The sequence below is a fragment of the Thermobia domestica genome, chromosome 11 (assembly GCF_964235325.1).
Source record: "Thermobia domestica chromosome 11, izTheDome1.hap1.1, whole genome shotgun sequence".
Classification (NCBI taxonomy): domain Eukaryota; kingdom Metazoa; phylum Arthropoda; class Insecta; order Zygentoma; family Lepismatidae; genus Thermobia; species Thermobia domestica.
The window spans coordinates 263,823,904-263,840,541 of NC_137464.1; the positions used below are offsets into that span (position 1 = coordinate 263,823,904).

Genomic DNA, 16,638 nt, shown 5'->3' on the forward strand with positions numbered 1-16,638 from the left:
AGCGTAAAGTAAATAATGGCATATACATTACAAGATTGGCACACCCACGTAACAAATTTTACTTTCTCTGCATAGACATTGGCTAATGTTTATTGAGGATGCCAAAATTTGATGTAATATCATTAATAACAGCTAACAGGAATGCTGGTTCTGATCAATGAAGGTTGAAACACTTCCAATAATTATTAGTATCGGCGATGAAACAGTAAACTCGAAGCGACAAGGATTGTACTTCATATTTCAATTGTTAAGTGTATATTATTATCCTATATTTCAATTTAAAAGGGGTTATTGACAGGTCCTACAACGTCATTACTTTATTACTCTAAGACAACACAACTATCTGTTCTCTAACTAAGGAAAACAACATTTCTAAAACAGCCCTATCTTGGGGGAAGAGAAAACAAGTTGAATATCTTGTGAAGAGAATATAACTGCGCATTAATTCGGTCAATATAATATAACATATCTGATTTCAAATATGGGATACATTTCAGAATATAAACATGAGAATTTACTAAATAAACGCGATAACGCAGGAAGAAATGACATTGATATACTAACTTAACACATGCATATAAATATTGAAGACACTCAGATGGTATTGGTTACTATTTAATTCAGCTTAGAGAACAAAACTTAATTGTTATGATTTCGGAATTTTACCTACAAGAGCGCATTGTTGACATATCGTGGGAGCACTAGAGGCAATTCAAGATGTTAAGGCATTTTGCTTAATTTTGGTCGCCCTATCAAGGAGCGACCCCTGACAGCAACTTCCTACATGGCTAGCAGTTCGGCAATTAAACTTACTCGCACATGGTAACACTTATCATTACGCCTATTAATATAAACAATATAACTGCCATGTTTCAATACGTAAAATCTGCAAAACACGAATTCTTAACTTACACTATTCATTTGCTGTCAGGCATTTATACGATATATATTTTTATGATATGGTGCACTAATATGTCAATCGAAGGTAAATCAGATCTATACAATTCCTAGCTGTTTCACCGATTCACAAATTAAATTACAATCCCGTCATGGCCTACCTGGACTGATTTTCACAAACGTCCACTAGACCAGATGAAGAATGGATAATTTCTAGTTCACATCACTCATGTAGATCAATATTGGTAACTTCTTGAGAATAATCCTGTATACAGCCTTTTTGTTATACGTTTCACAGACATGGAACATCTAAATTTATTTTAAACTTGCTTAAAATTGAACAGTTGGAGAAAAGCACCTCCACTTATAAAAACCAGTTGTTCAGTACAAAGAGGATGGCGCGTTATTTTCACCTTTTCGAGAAATTACGAAAAACACGATTCGCTTTTCCACGTTTTAGATAAAAAAAAACGAGTGCATAGCTTACAACCCACTATCTGTTGCTTCGTGCAGCGATTGAGCAACCCTAAAGAAAGAAACTAGAGGAATTAGAAGGCCCGCAAAAGTTAAACCGAACGCAAAAATTAAATATAGAATTTCTATTAAAGTTTATGAATGCAAAAAGAAACGGCGGGGTATAAATTTCTGGCTAATATGTGACGGTACGTCACACTTTCACTACTGGGAAATTTCACAATTTGCCACAGTCTACGAGACCAGCTAGTAACACGACTCCTGACGTAGTAATAACCTCATCTTCTTTATCTGCTCTTATCAGCATTACTGTACTGGACTCAATCGGCAGTGATCATGTTCCTATTAAGCTGGAACTACAATGTAAAGTCAACAAATCCCTTACCAGCTAGGAAAATTTATCTCTATCATAAGGCTAATTGGGATCAATATCGATCTACCATCGATGATACCATCACCGTACTCACTGTACCTACCTCGCAATATAGTCTTGATCACGTCATCACTGAACTTACTGATACAGTTCAAGGTGCAGCGGATCATTCCATTCCATCTACTCATCTCCATCCGCATAAACCTACCTTGTCGCCAAGGTATCTTGCATTAATTTCTGCTTCACGTCGAGCTTATCGAGAATATCGAACAAGCGGCAACTTGGAGGCACTTCGTTTACACCGTCAATATCTCCGAATAACACATAACTATATTATAGCCTACAAGAAAAGACAGTGGATTCAAACGTGTAACACCATTAGCACGGAAACTCATCCCAGCAAATATTGGCGTAAATTCCATCAACTCACTGGCAATACGTCCCACACGCCCTATCCTCTAATTCACAACAATCAAGCTCTTAATACTGACATCAACAAGGCGAATGTTTTTGCTGCATTTTTTCAAGATATCTTCACTCCGCTTCCTGGATGGCACACACCGCAACGCCTTCAATCTTCGATCAACCGTCACGCTGATCCTTCATCTGCTCGTTTACAACCATCTGACCAGCATGTTCTGGAACCTAATAATCCACTAACTCAGGCTATAGACCCAGATGACTTCAGAACTACTTTAGCAACTAAACGCAATACGGCACCTGGATTCCACTCCATTACATATACTCTCATCAAACATGCACCTTCTTTTATTCTGATTCTCAGTCATATTTATATGTTCATCCTTCGAACTGGATTCTTTCCGCTCGATTGGAAATACTCCTAAGTTCTTTTATTTCCTAAGCCAAAGAATCCACCATCTGATGTCCAGTCGTATCGTCCAATCCATTTAACAAGTTGTCTTTGCAAAGTATTCGAACGTATACTCGTTCGACGGCTTCACGAACACCTCCTTACACGATCTTCTGCCAATCCATCAAGCTGGTTTCCGACCGCGTTTCAGCACACTTGATCAACTATTGCAACTTACCATTGCCATTTATAACCAATACAATAAGGGATTTTCTTCTTGTTTAGTTACATTTGATTTGGAAAAGGCATTTGATAAAGTCTGGCATCCTGGCTTGATATACAAATTACATAATTATCTGCTACCCATATCTTATATAGGAAAGGGGGGCAAGAGTACGCAAATTTTAATTAAACTTATATATTTTGGTAAAAAATAGTTACAACGGAAAACTTTTACATGGAACACACAGCTTGAACTCTCCTTTACGAAATGTGAACTCAACTTTTATATACCTCTATTCTTAGAGGAAGTAGAACTCATAGAATGAAAACATTCAAATTCGTACTCTTGCCCCTATATGTGGGGCAAGAGTACGAAATCAAAGGGGCAAGAGTACGCACCCAAAAGAGCATAAACAATTATCACAGATGAAGGTACTACTCCTTTATATGATGTGCATTGTTCATGCCACCATTCATGGCATCTTGCGCACTTGATCCAGTCTTCTATTGGTGGATCACTGTAAATGATATTGCATAATGGACACTCGTACACTACTTCCTCACTGACCTGAGGAGTTGTAGCTACAACTTTGGTTGTAGCTTTCCTGGTGCAAGATGATGTTCGCCTTTGCTCTTTGGAGGGCGCCGTTTCGAAAGTAAGTTCTGCTTAAAAGGAGAAGATGTCAGAATCTCTGATTGACTTCGAGAAGATCAAGATCTACTGGTTGAGTGTTTGGTAGCAGTTGGAGGAGGACTGACAACCACCAAAGGAGTGCATGGTGTAAATGGTCCACATGGGCCCCTGCTTACCTCCAGTTAAGATCTAGTTTACTGGCTGAAAGTTTGGTAACCGATGAACGAGCAGTCAGCAGAGAAGTGTTTGATATGGATAATCCGCATGAGCTCCTGCTTGCTTCTAGTGAGAATCCAGTGTTACTGGTTGAAGGTTAGGTAACAGATGAATGAGAACGAGCAACCGGCAGAAGAGTATTTGAAGTGGACAGTCCGCATGAGCTCTTGCTTGCTTCTAGTGAGGATCTAGCGTTACTGTTTATAGGTTTGGTAACATATGGAGGAGGACGAGCAACTGGCAAAGGAGTGTTTGATCTGGATGCACCGCATGGGTCCCTTTTTACTTCCAGTGAATCATCCGATGAACGATTTTGGACTCTATTCAGGTGTGATGCCTGATTTTTTGCTTCAGGAATGCTTTCGTCTTCAGACCTGGCTTCTACATTTAAGTCTATCACATCCACAATAGAAGGAAGAAAATCTTCTTCAGTGAACACATCTGGATTCAGTAGGACAACTCCAGATTCTTGAAAGCTGGATATCAATGGTTGCAGCGTTGTAGTCATCATCATCATAGGTATTCTGCCTTTATTGGCAGGTCACTTGCCGCAGCTGAGAAGCTTCCATGCTCCACGGTCCTACGCTAACTTCTTCGTCTTCGCGTATAATCTTTCTGTTTTTATATCATCCATTAATTGTAGTCTCCTTCGCCCCCTCCCTCTCTTCCCCGCCACCATACCCTCTAGGACGTCCCTCATGATACAATATCTTCTTAGGCAATGTCCCAACCAGTTTCTCTTCCTCTTCCTAATAATATCTAAAAGTGTTCTTTTCTCACCCACCATTTCTAACACTCTCTCATTCGTTTTCCGCTCGACCCAACTAATTCTTTCCATTCTTCTCCACACCCGCATTTCGAAGGCTTCCAGTCGATTTTCATCACCTTTACGTAATGTCCACGTTTCTACCCCATACAGTACAACACTCCACACGAAGCATTTTATGAGTCTTTTTTTGTAGTAAGCCTCAGTAAACAAACTCGCAACTTGGAATTATGTGGGATGGATGATTCCTCATCCATTTATCACACACAGTTGAATTCCAGGATTTCATCGGGTCAAAAAAGGAGCGATCTAATAGTTTCAAATTATGACTGGGATTTGGTGGTAAACTTAACATCACTATCCTATTTTGCCTGCAGAAATCAATCGCTTCGATTGAAATGTGAGAGGTCTGATTGTCAACAAGTAAAAATACCTTTTTCGAAACCGAATTTGATCGCACATGTTGGTGTAAATAATATAACCATTCTACGAAAAGTTGTGAGTTGATGAACCAGAATTAGATATTCCCACAGAATCTGGCGGCGAGCCATCGAATAATTCTTGTTTCATTTGTTTTGTAGGAAATATCTGGGGAATAAAGGAACCAGATGCACTCACCATGAAACAGCTGTTATGTTAACTCCAAAATCACTAGGTACAGTTTTATTCACAACTGATTTTTAGTCGACTTTTGGAACTTTATGAGGAACCGTATTTATTGCAGATTCGTACATGTTGTAGATATCCCGTGGAGAAAAGCCGTTTTGTCTTACAAGATCTTTTAGACAATTAAAAAACATTCAATTTGTGGCTTGCTAAAACTACGAGCTCTCCCCAGACCAGTCTTTGAAGGCTGTTGCAAAGCAATTGTTAAATGTCTACGACGGAAAGACTCTGTCCAATCTCTTTCTGCCATTCAATTCACACGACTAAAGGATATGGGGCACCTAGTTACGTTCAGCAAAATTGTATGCCATTCTTCTTAGATCTTTTAAAGTTAATTCATAGAAGAATTGATCCAGTAATGTGATATATTACACTAATTCGTTCTCCATTTCTTCGGTAAATAGGCCTACTGGCTTTATTAACTCCATCCTGTATGATGAAGACGTTGCAGATTCTCATTCAAAAAAAGAAAAGAAAAATCCTTAATTCTCCTTATATCAGTAATGGGAATGCATAGGATACAAAAACAAATCAGACAATATTTAGACCCTTTATAAAAATATATTTCCAGCTTATTCCATCAGTTACAGAATGCTTGTCACCTACAAGGGTAACTTGAAAACTTCTCGACCTATCCTTGATGAAGCTACATATTGTCAAATGTTAGGTTAGGTTAGCTTCATATATCTTTATAGAATCCCATACCAATCATTGGACTGATACCGCCTTATGCAGAGTCGTTTTAACGTATGATTACTAAAGGACTGACTACTACAGGAAACATATGGTAGTCGAACTTTTTAGTATGGCACTAATCAATGGCACTACGCGTCAGAACGACTCTGCACAAGGCCCATTGAAATTTATTACTGAAGACTACTGACATTTAAGATAAAAGAGGACAAAGCGTAGTATTTCTGAAACCTGAATAAAATAAGCAAGCGTAACGTTATTTAATAACTGCAGATGTCACTATCTCACACGTTTTTCTGTTTCGAAAACTCAAATACCACCTTAGATACTGTTATGTAAGGAATGGTATTTAGAATGAAAATTTATCCCGTACATAAGAAAATATCAGGATTCTTCAGAATTCTTAACGTTAGAGGCTACATATGGGAACCAGTATTCGTAAAGTTTGCCGTCACTCTCTATTACAACGGAATCTACATTCTTTTTTGATTGTTAGTTCTAAATCAAATTGGATTCTTTTTCATAGAACAGAAGGGGCAAGAGTACGCACGCGTACCCTTGCCCCGAAGGTATCTGCGTACCCTTGCCCCCTCACTACACAATTGACTTTCCCGTGATGTTGTACAGCCAACTGTTGGAAGAAAGTCAATTTACTCCATCCTGTCAAACAACGGATATGTTAGAAACTAACGCTTTATAGTACTTTGAAATCGTTATAAAATTGTGTAAGTTATTCATTAACTACTTATGTCCCAATATTATATCAAACTATTAGAAAACCATAAATAATTACCTAGATAGCTTGTAGTTTGCCGCAGCACACTCAAACTTGTTTAGGTTATAGACGCTATTAACATCAAACTCCACGTGACGCATTATTGCCATACGCGAATATATTCACCTGATTTTAGGGAATCGTATCCTTACCCCCCACGTACTCTTGCCCCCCTCTACTCTATACGCTTAATCAATGACTTCTTAACCGGACGTATTGCATACATCTCTATTAACAACGCTTTATCGCACCCAATTTTCTTACACTCTGGCGTACCTCAAGGTTCTTCTTTGTCTCCGTTGCTGATCTCAGACTCACTCCTCACGTTCAAGTCTATCAATTCGCTGACGACACAGCATTTCTAACAACGGCTCGTACTATCCAGCGTATCAACAGACTAATGCAGCCAGCCATCGACACATTTGTCCACTGGTGTGACGTATGGAGACTCAGTATCAACTCTGCGAAAACACAATCTATTGTATTTCTACCACCTGGTAGACGCTATAGTGTGTTTCGCAATCCAAATCTATTAAACATTCATGTGGACAACACGCCAGTTCCTCTTTCATCTTCTCTTACCTACCTTGGGGTGATATTGACACAAAGCTCACTTGGACACCGCATCTTCAGAAAATTATTACTCAAGCCAAGAACAGAATAAATCTCATTAAACGCTTAGTTGGAACCAGCTGGGGTTTACGACCACCTACTGTCCTCCATACTTACAAAGCTTTTATGAGGACTATTTTAACTTATGGCCATACAGCTTGGGCCGCAGCCCCCGACAAATTTTATAAACAATTATCTATAATGGAGCGACATGCTTTCAGATTGGCCTATCGAATTAAATTACCAAGTCCAACTGGGCTCCTCTATGACCTCATAGATTTTCCACCATTGCTTACCCATCTAGAACAGCTTCGCATGATATCATTGTTTATAATTCTTACTATAAGTAGGAAGTACAGGATAGTTTTGTGTCAACTAGGTTTCAAACAGACCCAACTTTCGTTTTATTCCCGGGTGGGAGTGGAGCCCGGGGGAAACACGGCGCGTTGATTGCAATGACTCATTATGCAGAACTTTCACTAGGGAGCTAGCTAGACAAACATTGGGGATCCAGAGAGGGCTCGCGCGCCCCTCCATAACGAATAAAATAAATTAGTCTCTAATGAAGCGCTTGTTCAAACGCTGTGTGTGTGTGTGTGTGCGGGGGGGGGGGAGTTCTAAAATTTCTCTCAAAAGGAAGATTCTAAGTGCGTTCTCCACTCATTGCAGATAATGTATGCGTTTCCAGTTCATGGTAATCCTGGATTCTCTTGTGTTGAACAACATGGCTTTCCTCAATTCCGTCTCCAGAAGGGCGAAGATAAATACGTATTATGAACAGTGGCGAAGCGTACTATGAGGCTCTGAGACCAGGCCTACCATGTTTTCTACCGTATATTTTATTTATCTTCGTTCTCTTATAAAATAAAGTCAATACTTCAATATTTCGGTTTTTCCGTAGAACAAAATGGTAGGTTGGAAACACTTGGCGACTCTTCCGTCTGAGCCTCACTAGCTCGGCTTATGGGCTATGCCGGTCAGTGAGCGAAGCTATTAGCGCTGGGGATTGAACGCATTCTTGGGAAGGTCCGAAGGCTCGCCTCTGGGAGTTTAGTTTAAGCGTTGAAGGCATCTTTCAATGCTAATATGTGTAGAATTATGTATTTCTATTAGTGATAACTTGTTTAATTTAGGTATATACTCTCAGAAATTAGGTATATACTTACGTTTGTTAGGTATAGTAAATTTATACATATGTTCACAGTAGCTTTTTTTGCCATATATAGAACCTGGTCCATAATAGATTGTAAAATATGTCTGATACATTGAACATATGTATAAATTTACCAAACGCTACCGTAGAGGACAAAATAATAAAATGTGTGTGTGTAATTTTAGTTGAGTTGTCCATTGCACAGAATCAGTGGGGTATTTACGATTTTGTTTCCAGGAGCTATGTTTATTTCGGGAAGGGCTTTTCTAACTTTATTTCTGGAAATGCAAAAATTCTGAAATATATATAAAACAAAAAAATTGCTATAAAATTTCGGTGAGTGATTAAGCCCTGAAGCCACTCCCTTAAATATGCCACTGCATAAAATACAGTATTAAATATCTTGCGTTGATTTAAATGAAGTTCCTTCTGAGCACTTCTGGTCTAAGCTTACATTTCTAGTGAAGTCATTATCACGTGATGCATTAATTAAATACAGTATTATACTTATTGATTTGGGAAATGCAAGTAACAAATGCTTATCCAAGAAATTTGACAGCTAACAGTAAGAATGTACTTTCTTTTTCTCTCCCTCCATTTTCAAATAGAGCCTATGCAGGAAATGAAAACAGCAAGTGAGGAGGAAATTTCCTTCATTGCCCCCTGCAAATGACAGGCAGAAGCTAAATGGAAATATTAGTTTATCGGGCCTACCCTACTTGTGGGATTACGCTTCGACACTGATTATGAAGCACTGTAGTCCACAGTTTTAGTTAGCGAACCAAATATCGAAAAATGTCTCGTTTGTTTTTCGGACCTGTGCCCCTCCCCCTCAAAAATTCCTGAATCTGACGCCGGTATCGGCTGTTGCCAATTAATTACTAATAGTCATAGCGTACCTTTTGAAATGTTTTCAAACGTTTTTTGCGGAAGAAACAGTTTTCCGTTTTTTTTTTTTTTGTTTTTTATGCGCCCTGGAGCAACTGCTCCACTTGCTCTATTATAATTACGCCACTGATTTACACTATGCAAGGGTCACTCAGTCAAAGTGTGGACAATATATTGAGACGATTGGAAGTTTATGGTGATTGTACAGAACATTTTTTTTTATTGTCACAGTAGGTATTAGATACACTTAATCTTACTAAATAGAGTTCATTGGCCAAGTTAGTAAATTTACATCCTCCAATACATAACATAACCACCTCTAAATAAACAGAGACACCTTTCACTTTGATTAATCTCATAACGAGAGTCTGCAAATTCAACAAAATATTTTTTGATAATTTAACTTAATACATATTAAAGAAGTATCATTGTATACTGAGAGTAATGTAGACAGAATATGTTCATGTGCGTATATATCATATTTTGTTTTTTCTATAACTTAGGTAACCGCTTCAGAGGTGGATGCATTAGGAAAATCCATTATTGTGAAGATGACGTCACGTACAGAATCCATTGCTCGCATGGTTCTTCACAGTGACATCAGCTACGAAGATGTTGAAGATACGATAGAAAAATTACGATATGTTGTTCAAGAGTATGGAAGCTAGCGAAATCTTATATAGTACATAATCCAAAACTGTACACAAGAACTTTATCTATACTTGAAGTTTCCAAACTTTGCAATGGCGCGGATCCTGTGCTTCATGTAAAACTGTTTTGCGGACTCTTCTTAATCATAATCTTAATTAAGTATTTTTCCATTATTAGCAGGTCATTTGCGAAACTGTAAAGTTTCCATGAACCATGGCGTTGAGCTAACTTCTTTGCCTCTACGTACGATTTTTTTGTTTTGCTATCGTCTATAATCTGTAGTCTTCTTCGCCCCTCCCTCTCTTCCCTGCCACCATACCTTCTAACATCTAATTTCTTTTCAACCAATTTTCCAACCAATTTATTCCAGGGTGTCTACTAAAATTCCACAATGAAATTTCGTGACTTTTTCTTTACCAAATCATAAAATTTTCTAACATTTTCAAGAGCGAATTAGGCCGAATTTTCATCCATGCGATAAAAACGTACTTTGCTTGCGATTTAGTAGCGTCTAAATCTGACCATAGACATTTTTGGTGTTAAATTCTGATGTTTTATAGAACAAAATTTTCCCATCTGTACTTACATTTGCACAATTAAAAAAAATCGTGACCCAAAAGCTAAATTTCGTGACCTTTCGTGACTTTCATGACCGTTCTCTGATTTCGTGACCGATAGACACCCTGTATTCTCCTCTTTGCAATTAGATTTTTTAAATTGTTCTTTTTATCATTATTTCTAATACCCTCTCATTCGCTTTAGGGTGTCTATCGGTCACGAAATTAGAAAGTCAAGAAATTTAGCTTTTGGGTCACGATTTTTTTTTATCTGTACAAATATACGTACAGACTGGAAAATTTTGTTCTACAAAACATCAAAATTCACCCCCAAAGATGTCTATGGTCAGCTTTAGACGTTACAAAATCGCTACCAAATAGCATGCATTAAAATCCGGCCTAACTCATATCCAACTTCGCTCTTGAGAATATTCCGAAATTTTGTTTGATAAGGAAAACGTCACGAAATTTCATTTCGGAATTTTAGTAGACACCCTGTTTCCGCTCGACTCAGCCAATTCTCTCCTTTCTTCTTCAAACTCCATTTCGAACTCTTCAAACTTCAAACTCCACTTTTTTCATTGGTTTTACGTAACGATCATGTTTCTGTCCCATACGGTATAATACTTCACACTAACCATTTTATGAGTCTTTTCTGAAACCTTATTTAGGAATCACAAATTAGACCTATTCCCTCGAAAATAGTTATTTACCCATTTCTATAATTGCTTTTAATTCATGTTCGCACCTCATATCATCACTAATAATATACCGAAAACTAATCGCCTGTCCAATTTGTCTCCCCTACTTCCAAGGGCGCCCATCAGGGGAGGGCAAGGTGGGGCGCTCGCCCCCCCCATATGAAATTGTACTTGGGAATATCGAAAACACAACAGAATTTTTACATTAGTTACAGCAAAATTTGAAACTACATTTGAAATATCGCTTATACTTGTCCCCCCTTGGAAACCACACCATGGGCGCCCTTGCCTACTTCTATATTTGACTTCCACCGCGTCTTTCCAATCACTATGGCTTTTGTCTTTCTAACATTTATTTTCATCCCCTTTATAATGGACGATTGAAAAAAAAATGTAACAACAAAAATTGTAATTGTTCTTGATGGAAATTAATTATTTATGGATAAGCAAAATCAGCTCCTTGTTACAATATAAATTATAAAAAATGTATATAAAAAATGATAAAATAAAGAAACCATTAGATAATGCATACAAGGTACATTTTTTTAGTCCATATTTATTTATATTGATCTTACCCTAGAAGCAGAGACAACTTGCAAACCTCTTGCTGTAAGCTTTTATTGGAAGTCGGCCAAGCTTGCATCCGGCTTGATTGGAAAACGTGCAACCCGTAAGCTGGATTCCAGTAACAAAGTTACATGGTGGCAACCTTGCATTCAGTGTTCCATTGCAAGTCAACAGCCAATGAACGGCCAATGATGTTATGGCGCTCTACGAAGAATCTAAAGTGTCGCTTGTAAGTACAACAAAAGGAAGATTATATGAAAGCACGTTTCAAGTGCAAGCGTAGAAAGCCAAAAGCCAACCAGGCGCCAACTGGCCGAAAGCTTTCGTGTTACTTGCATATCGATAAAGCTTTGTAGTATTTTGCCCATTGTTTAAGGGAAACACCTGCTTAGTTATGGCACTTCGCAAAGGTACAAAAAGACCACGTATGATTGCATTGCAGCTACCATGTACACTTTTCCGCGGATGTTTTTACCGAGCCTATACACTTCGCAGCATATGATTGTAGCTATTTTTTCCATTTTACAGGTAGTCTACACAGCCAAAATATACAGTATGCAGAAAGTCCGTATACACCTATCCTTTGGATGCTGAATCGACTGTAACAAGTCATTTCTCGATATCTCTGATCGTTTTTGCTGATATATGTCGACGGATGAACAGACGGACATAGCCGTTCTGTAAGACAGCTGTTCGACACTTGTGAATAGCATAGGTTGGAAGTCTTAATAAAATGGAATATTTGTTACAAACGGGTATTCTTTATTATGCCTAAGTATACACCCTCCATTCCAAAAGAAACCGAACGTTTTAAAAAAAACAAAAAAGCAATGTACATTTTGGAACAAATCATTTTTATTAATCAATGTATTCCCCTTCTGCATCGATACACATATTTGCACGCTCCAACAAGTTGTCAAACGACTTCTCCATGTCCTTTATTGGAATGGTCTTTAGGACGGCGGTCGTCGCCTTCTCAATGGCATCAATCGATGCGTGCCACTTTCCTTTCATCGCCAAATGCAGTTTCGGGAACAGATAGAAATCGCACGGAGCGAGATCTGGTGAATAGGGCGGATGATGCAACCGAATAATGTGATTTTTGACCAAAAATTCAGTTACAAGTCGCGAACGATGTGATGGTGCATTATCGTCCAAAAGAGTCCAACTGCCGATTTCGCGATATTCGGGCCGAATACGACGAATTCTTGCCAGCAAACGCTTCATGACGCCCAAGTAAAACTCTCCAGTGACCGTCTGGCCGGGCTGAACAAATTCTTTGTGGATAATTCCTTTTGAATCGTAAAAACAAATCAGCATCACCTTAACTTTTGACTTCACCAAGCGACTTTTTTTGAGTGTTCCTTCATCCGGCGCTCTCCATTCAGCACTTTGCCGCTTTGTTTCGGGCTCATATTCAAAACACCACGTCTCATCACCAGTTACAATCGATTTCAAGAAGTTTCGATCCTGCCGAGCACTTTTAACGATGTCTTTGCAATGCGCAATTCGATCAACTTTTTGGTCTTCGGTGAATTTGTGTGGTACAAACCGCGAATTAACCTTCTTAAGGCCCAAAACTTCGGTCAAAATGCGGTATGCGGTTGTTTGAGGAATGCCTAATTCCATTTCAATAACTTTCACCGACGATTTTTTGTTATGTTTGATGAATTCACGCACTTTTTCGATGTTTTCTTCCAATAATCCGGTTCTGGGACGGCGTGATCTTTCGTCATCATCCAGTGTCTCTCTACCCGATTTGAATCGCCTGAACCACTCGTAAACTTGCGTACGGGATAGACACTCATCACCATATGCATTTTGTAGCATTTGGTGCGTTTCACTAAAGGTTTTACCCAGTTTAACACAAAACTCAATTGCAGCTCGTTGTTTGAAACTCATTTTCCGACCGATGTACACAACACACTGACAGTTGAAACGCAATAACTTTGTTGCCGTGCATCCAAATGTCATGACATTTATACCAGTTGTCAATGAGGGACTACGCCATCTACCGGTAAAATATTACAACAGATGGCACTAGTGGTACTATTTGTTTTCAAAAGTTCGGTTTCTTTTGGAATGGAGGGTGTATATGACGATGACTTCGTACTAACTTAAGATGTGTTTCAGAATTTTTTTTTAACGTTTCCCTTAAAAGGGAAGAAAAAGTTGAGGTTGCAATTATTTCTATAATGAGATAGCCACAACTCCAAATTCCTTAAAATTAGTTACGCTTGGCATTTGGGGTCTGGCAGCGAAGTCCGTAGCTAGCCGAAGCTATGAATATACACACAAAAATAATGAATGCCTTAGAAAAATGAGATTAAGTACTTATTTGAATTCTGCATAGGCCACTGCTGAAAGTCATTGCTTCTCCTTAGGAGGTACCGGCACTAAAAAATGCCACACATGCAGGGTCGTAACCTGTGGAGGACAACTGCCCTCCCAGGGAAGCTCCCGGCCGTTCTAGGGGGGTCCACTTTAAGACAAAATTTTCTTACTCCATACATGATACGAACATGAAATTATAAATGAAGCATCAAACAGGTTCACTACATTACATAAACAAAACAACACACAAAAAGTAAATAAAACAAAAATGAGTCGTGGATCCATTTCGGTAAAAAATTTCTACTATTAAGTGTCCTAGAAATAATATTTATTCGTATGGCTTTGATGTTCTGCATTCGTGATATCAATTCCGTCCTCCGATCTCTTCTGTATATTTTCTAAGATGATATCTTCCAGCAACATATCGCGGGTCCCTATACCGCCCGGTGAACCAGCGTGTTCTATCCGGTATACATCATCTACTCTAGTCTGTTAGGTCACCGGATTCAAGCCTTATCCTTTTATCCTTGATCGAGTATGTATCGGATATGGTAGAACGCAATTGACTATCAGCAGCCTCTGACAACTACCATTTCTCAGGTAGACACAGCTTACAGTGTCTGCAGCGGCGTATATTGGTTTCATGGCTTTGGCTACCACTAATATTTATAATACCTGTATATTAATAATAATAATACGAAAATAGTTGTGTAAGCCTATGAATTGTCCGACAACCGTTGTCTGTTGTTCATGTGTCCTAACATGTAAGAACAACAGATGGAAGCACTGTTATTCATGTAATGGTTGTCGGACAATTCATACGCTTCCACAACTATTTTCGTGACCGATTACAGAAAACATAGTACATATTCGTTACTTGATATAAATGCGAAATATACTGCGTAATGCTTTGCTTATACCAAAGAATAAAAAGCAATGCAAATTCTCACAGACAGTTATTAGTTATTTCTCATATACTCGGAAGGCAACATCATTGGTGTTCAATTAACACACAACCCCCAAAAGTGGTAGTCATTTTGCGTTGTAATGTGTTCCTAATTTTTGCTGTGTAGGAAGTTAAACAAAATGTAAACACAAAAACCAATGAAAGGAATTCCCAATTTAAGGATTGGTTGCGTCAAATAGACAAAGACTTTACTAAGAGTATATTGTGTTTTTGCTGTAGTAGTAGTAATAAAAGGACAACTTGAACAAGCTGAAAACATAAACGTTATAAATATCTAAAAATGTAAATAGCGTATACGGGAAATTTCACGAATAACTTTCCCATCAAAACTGGAGTCTTTTTGTCTCTTGTTTAGGGACTTTTTGTGTCAATGTCTTGGCAACACTGATTATGGGCTTCAATATCCAAGAATTCATCGTTGTTTATGGCTTCTGGACATCCAATACGTGCTGCCATTGGAGGATTCATCGCCATTACTAAGTTCAACTTACCGCGTACTGCTTGCTCGTTTATAATCTGACTATCCAATGCCTGGCAAAGTTTTTCTCCCTTTCACTACTGCTTGTTCCTGGTTTAAACTCAAAGTATACGTGCCCGTAAGGCTGTTTGGAGTTTGCATGTTTGACATCATGTCACCGAAGCCTCTGTTCAACTGTAGCGACCACAACCAGTAGGCTGCAGGAGAAAACACTCACTAATACGTCACCTTCTATTGGGAGCAGCAGTATTTTGAGCAGGGAGTGCTAATCTCCTAAAGCATACAGAGGACCATGTGTAACACCGTTTAGGGTTCCTATGTTTCATCTCCTTTCACTGAGTCTTCGTTTAACTTGAGCGTCCATAATCAGCAGGGTACATAATAAGACACTCACTAACACGGTATCTTCTGTTGGTAGTAGTAGCACTTTGAGTAGGAAGTGCTAATCTAAAGCATACAGGACCATATAACACAGTTTGGGGTTGCTATGTTCAAGGTTGTGACACACACTCCACTGTCAAGAGATAATGTATTTGTATTACTTTTTTTCTTTTCTTTTTTTAATGTTCAACATCCCATGATTATGCTCTGAGGCTAAGGACCTATATGTTAGGTACCATCCCGGCATTTACCTGGTGTGAATGACGAAAACACAGGAAAAACTCACTCGAGATAGCTGGCTTGAAAAAGCTGTTGCACTTTTTCGACCGAGTGTTCTCACCGGGAAGAATAAAATATTTGTTTAGGTATGATATTTCATTTACAAAGGTACAGAAAGTCCACTAAGTCAACGTATGATCGCAGCCACCCTATACAATTTACAACGCCATTTAGGTTAATTCGCACCCATTACGGTATATTAGGAGTTATAGAAGTTAAGTTCGTTCTGAGTCCACTATATCAAAAGTGAACTGAAACTTTTTAAGTTTTACGTCCTATGCTTATGCCGGCTATGCTGAAGGAGACGGTGATGATGAAAAATGAATGAAATGGTGGAATGAAGAAAATTAGAGAAAACGGGACAACCTCGAGAAAAACCCAGCACACGGTGTTTGTCCACCACAAAGCTACCTTGACGCGAGCTGCGATCGAAACACGGACCCCATGCATCAGAGGTGAACGCCCTACCATTGAGCCACTGCGGCTCCTCCACTACATCAGTTACAATATAATCTACAAACAAGAATTTTAGGAATGATCCCA

General features: G+C 38.6%; 1 protein-coding gene across 1 annotated transcript in view; it reads left to right on the forward strand.

Annotated features, from left to right (window-relative positions):
* Positions 1-11,611, forward strand: part of LOC145665029 (uncharacterized) — an 89,037-nt gene extending 77,426 nt beyond the window's left edge. Inside the window, exon 10 of the mRNA XM_081732243.1 lies at positions 9,684-11,611. Within this exon, the coding sequence (XP_081588369.1) occupies positions 9,684-9,848 (165 nt within the window). The 3' untranslated portion in view covers positions 9,849-11,611. The remainder of the gene's footprint in view (positions 1-9,683) is intronic.
* The last annotated feature ends 5,027 nt before the right edge of the window (positions 11,612-16,638 follow it).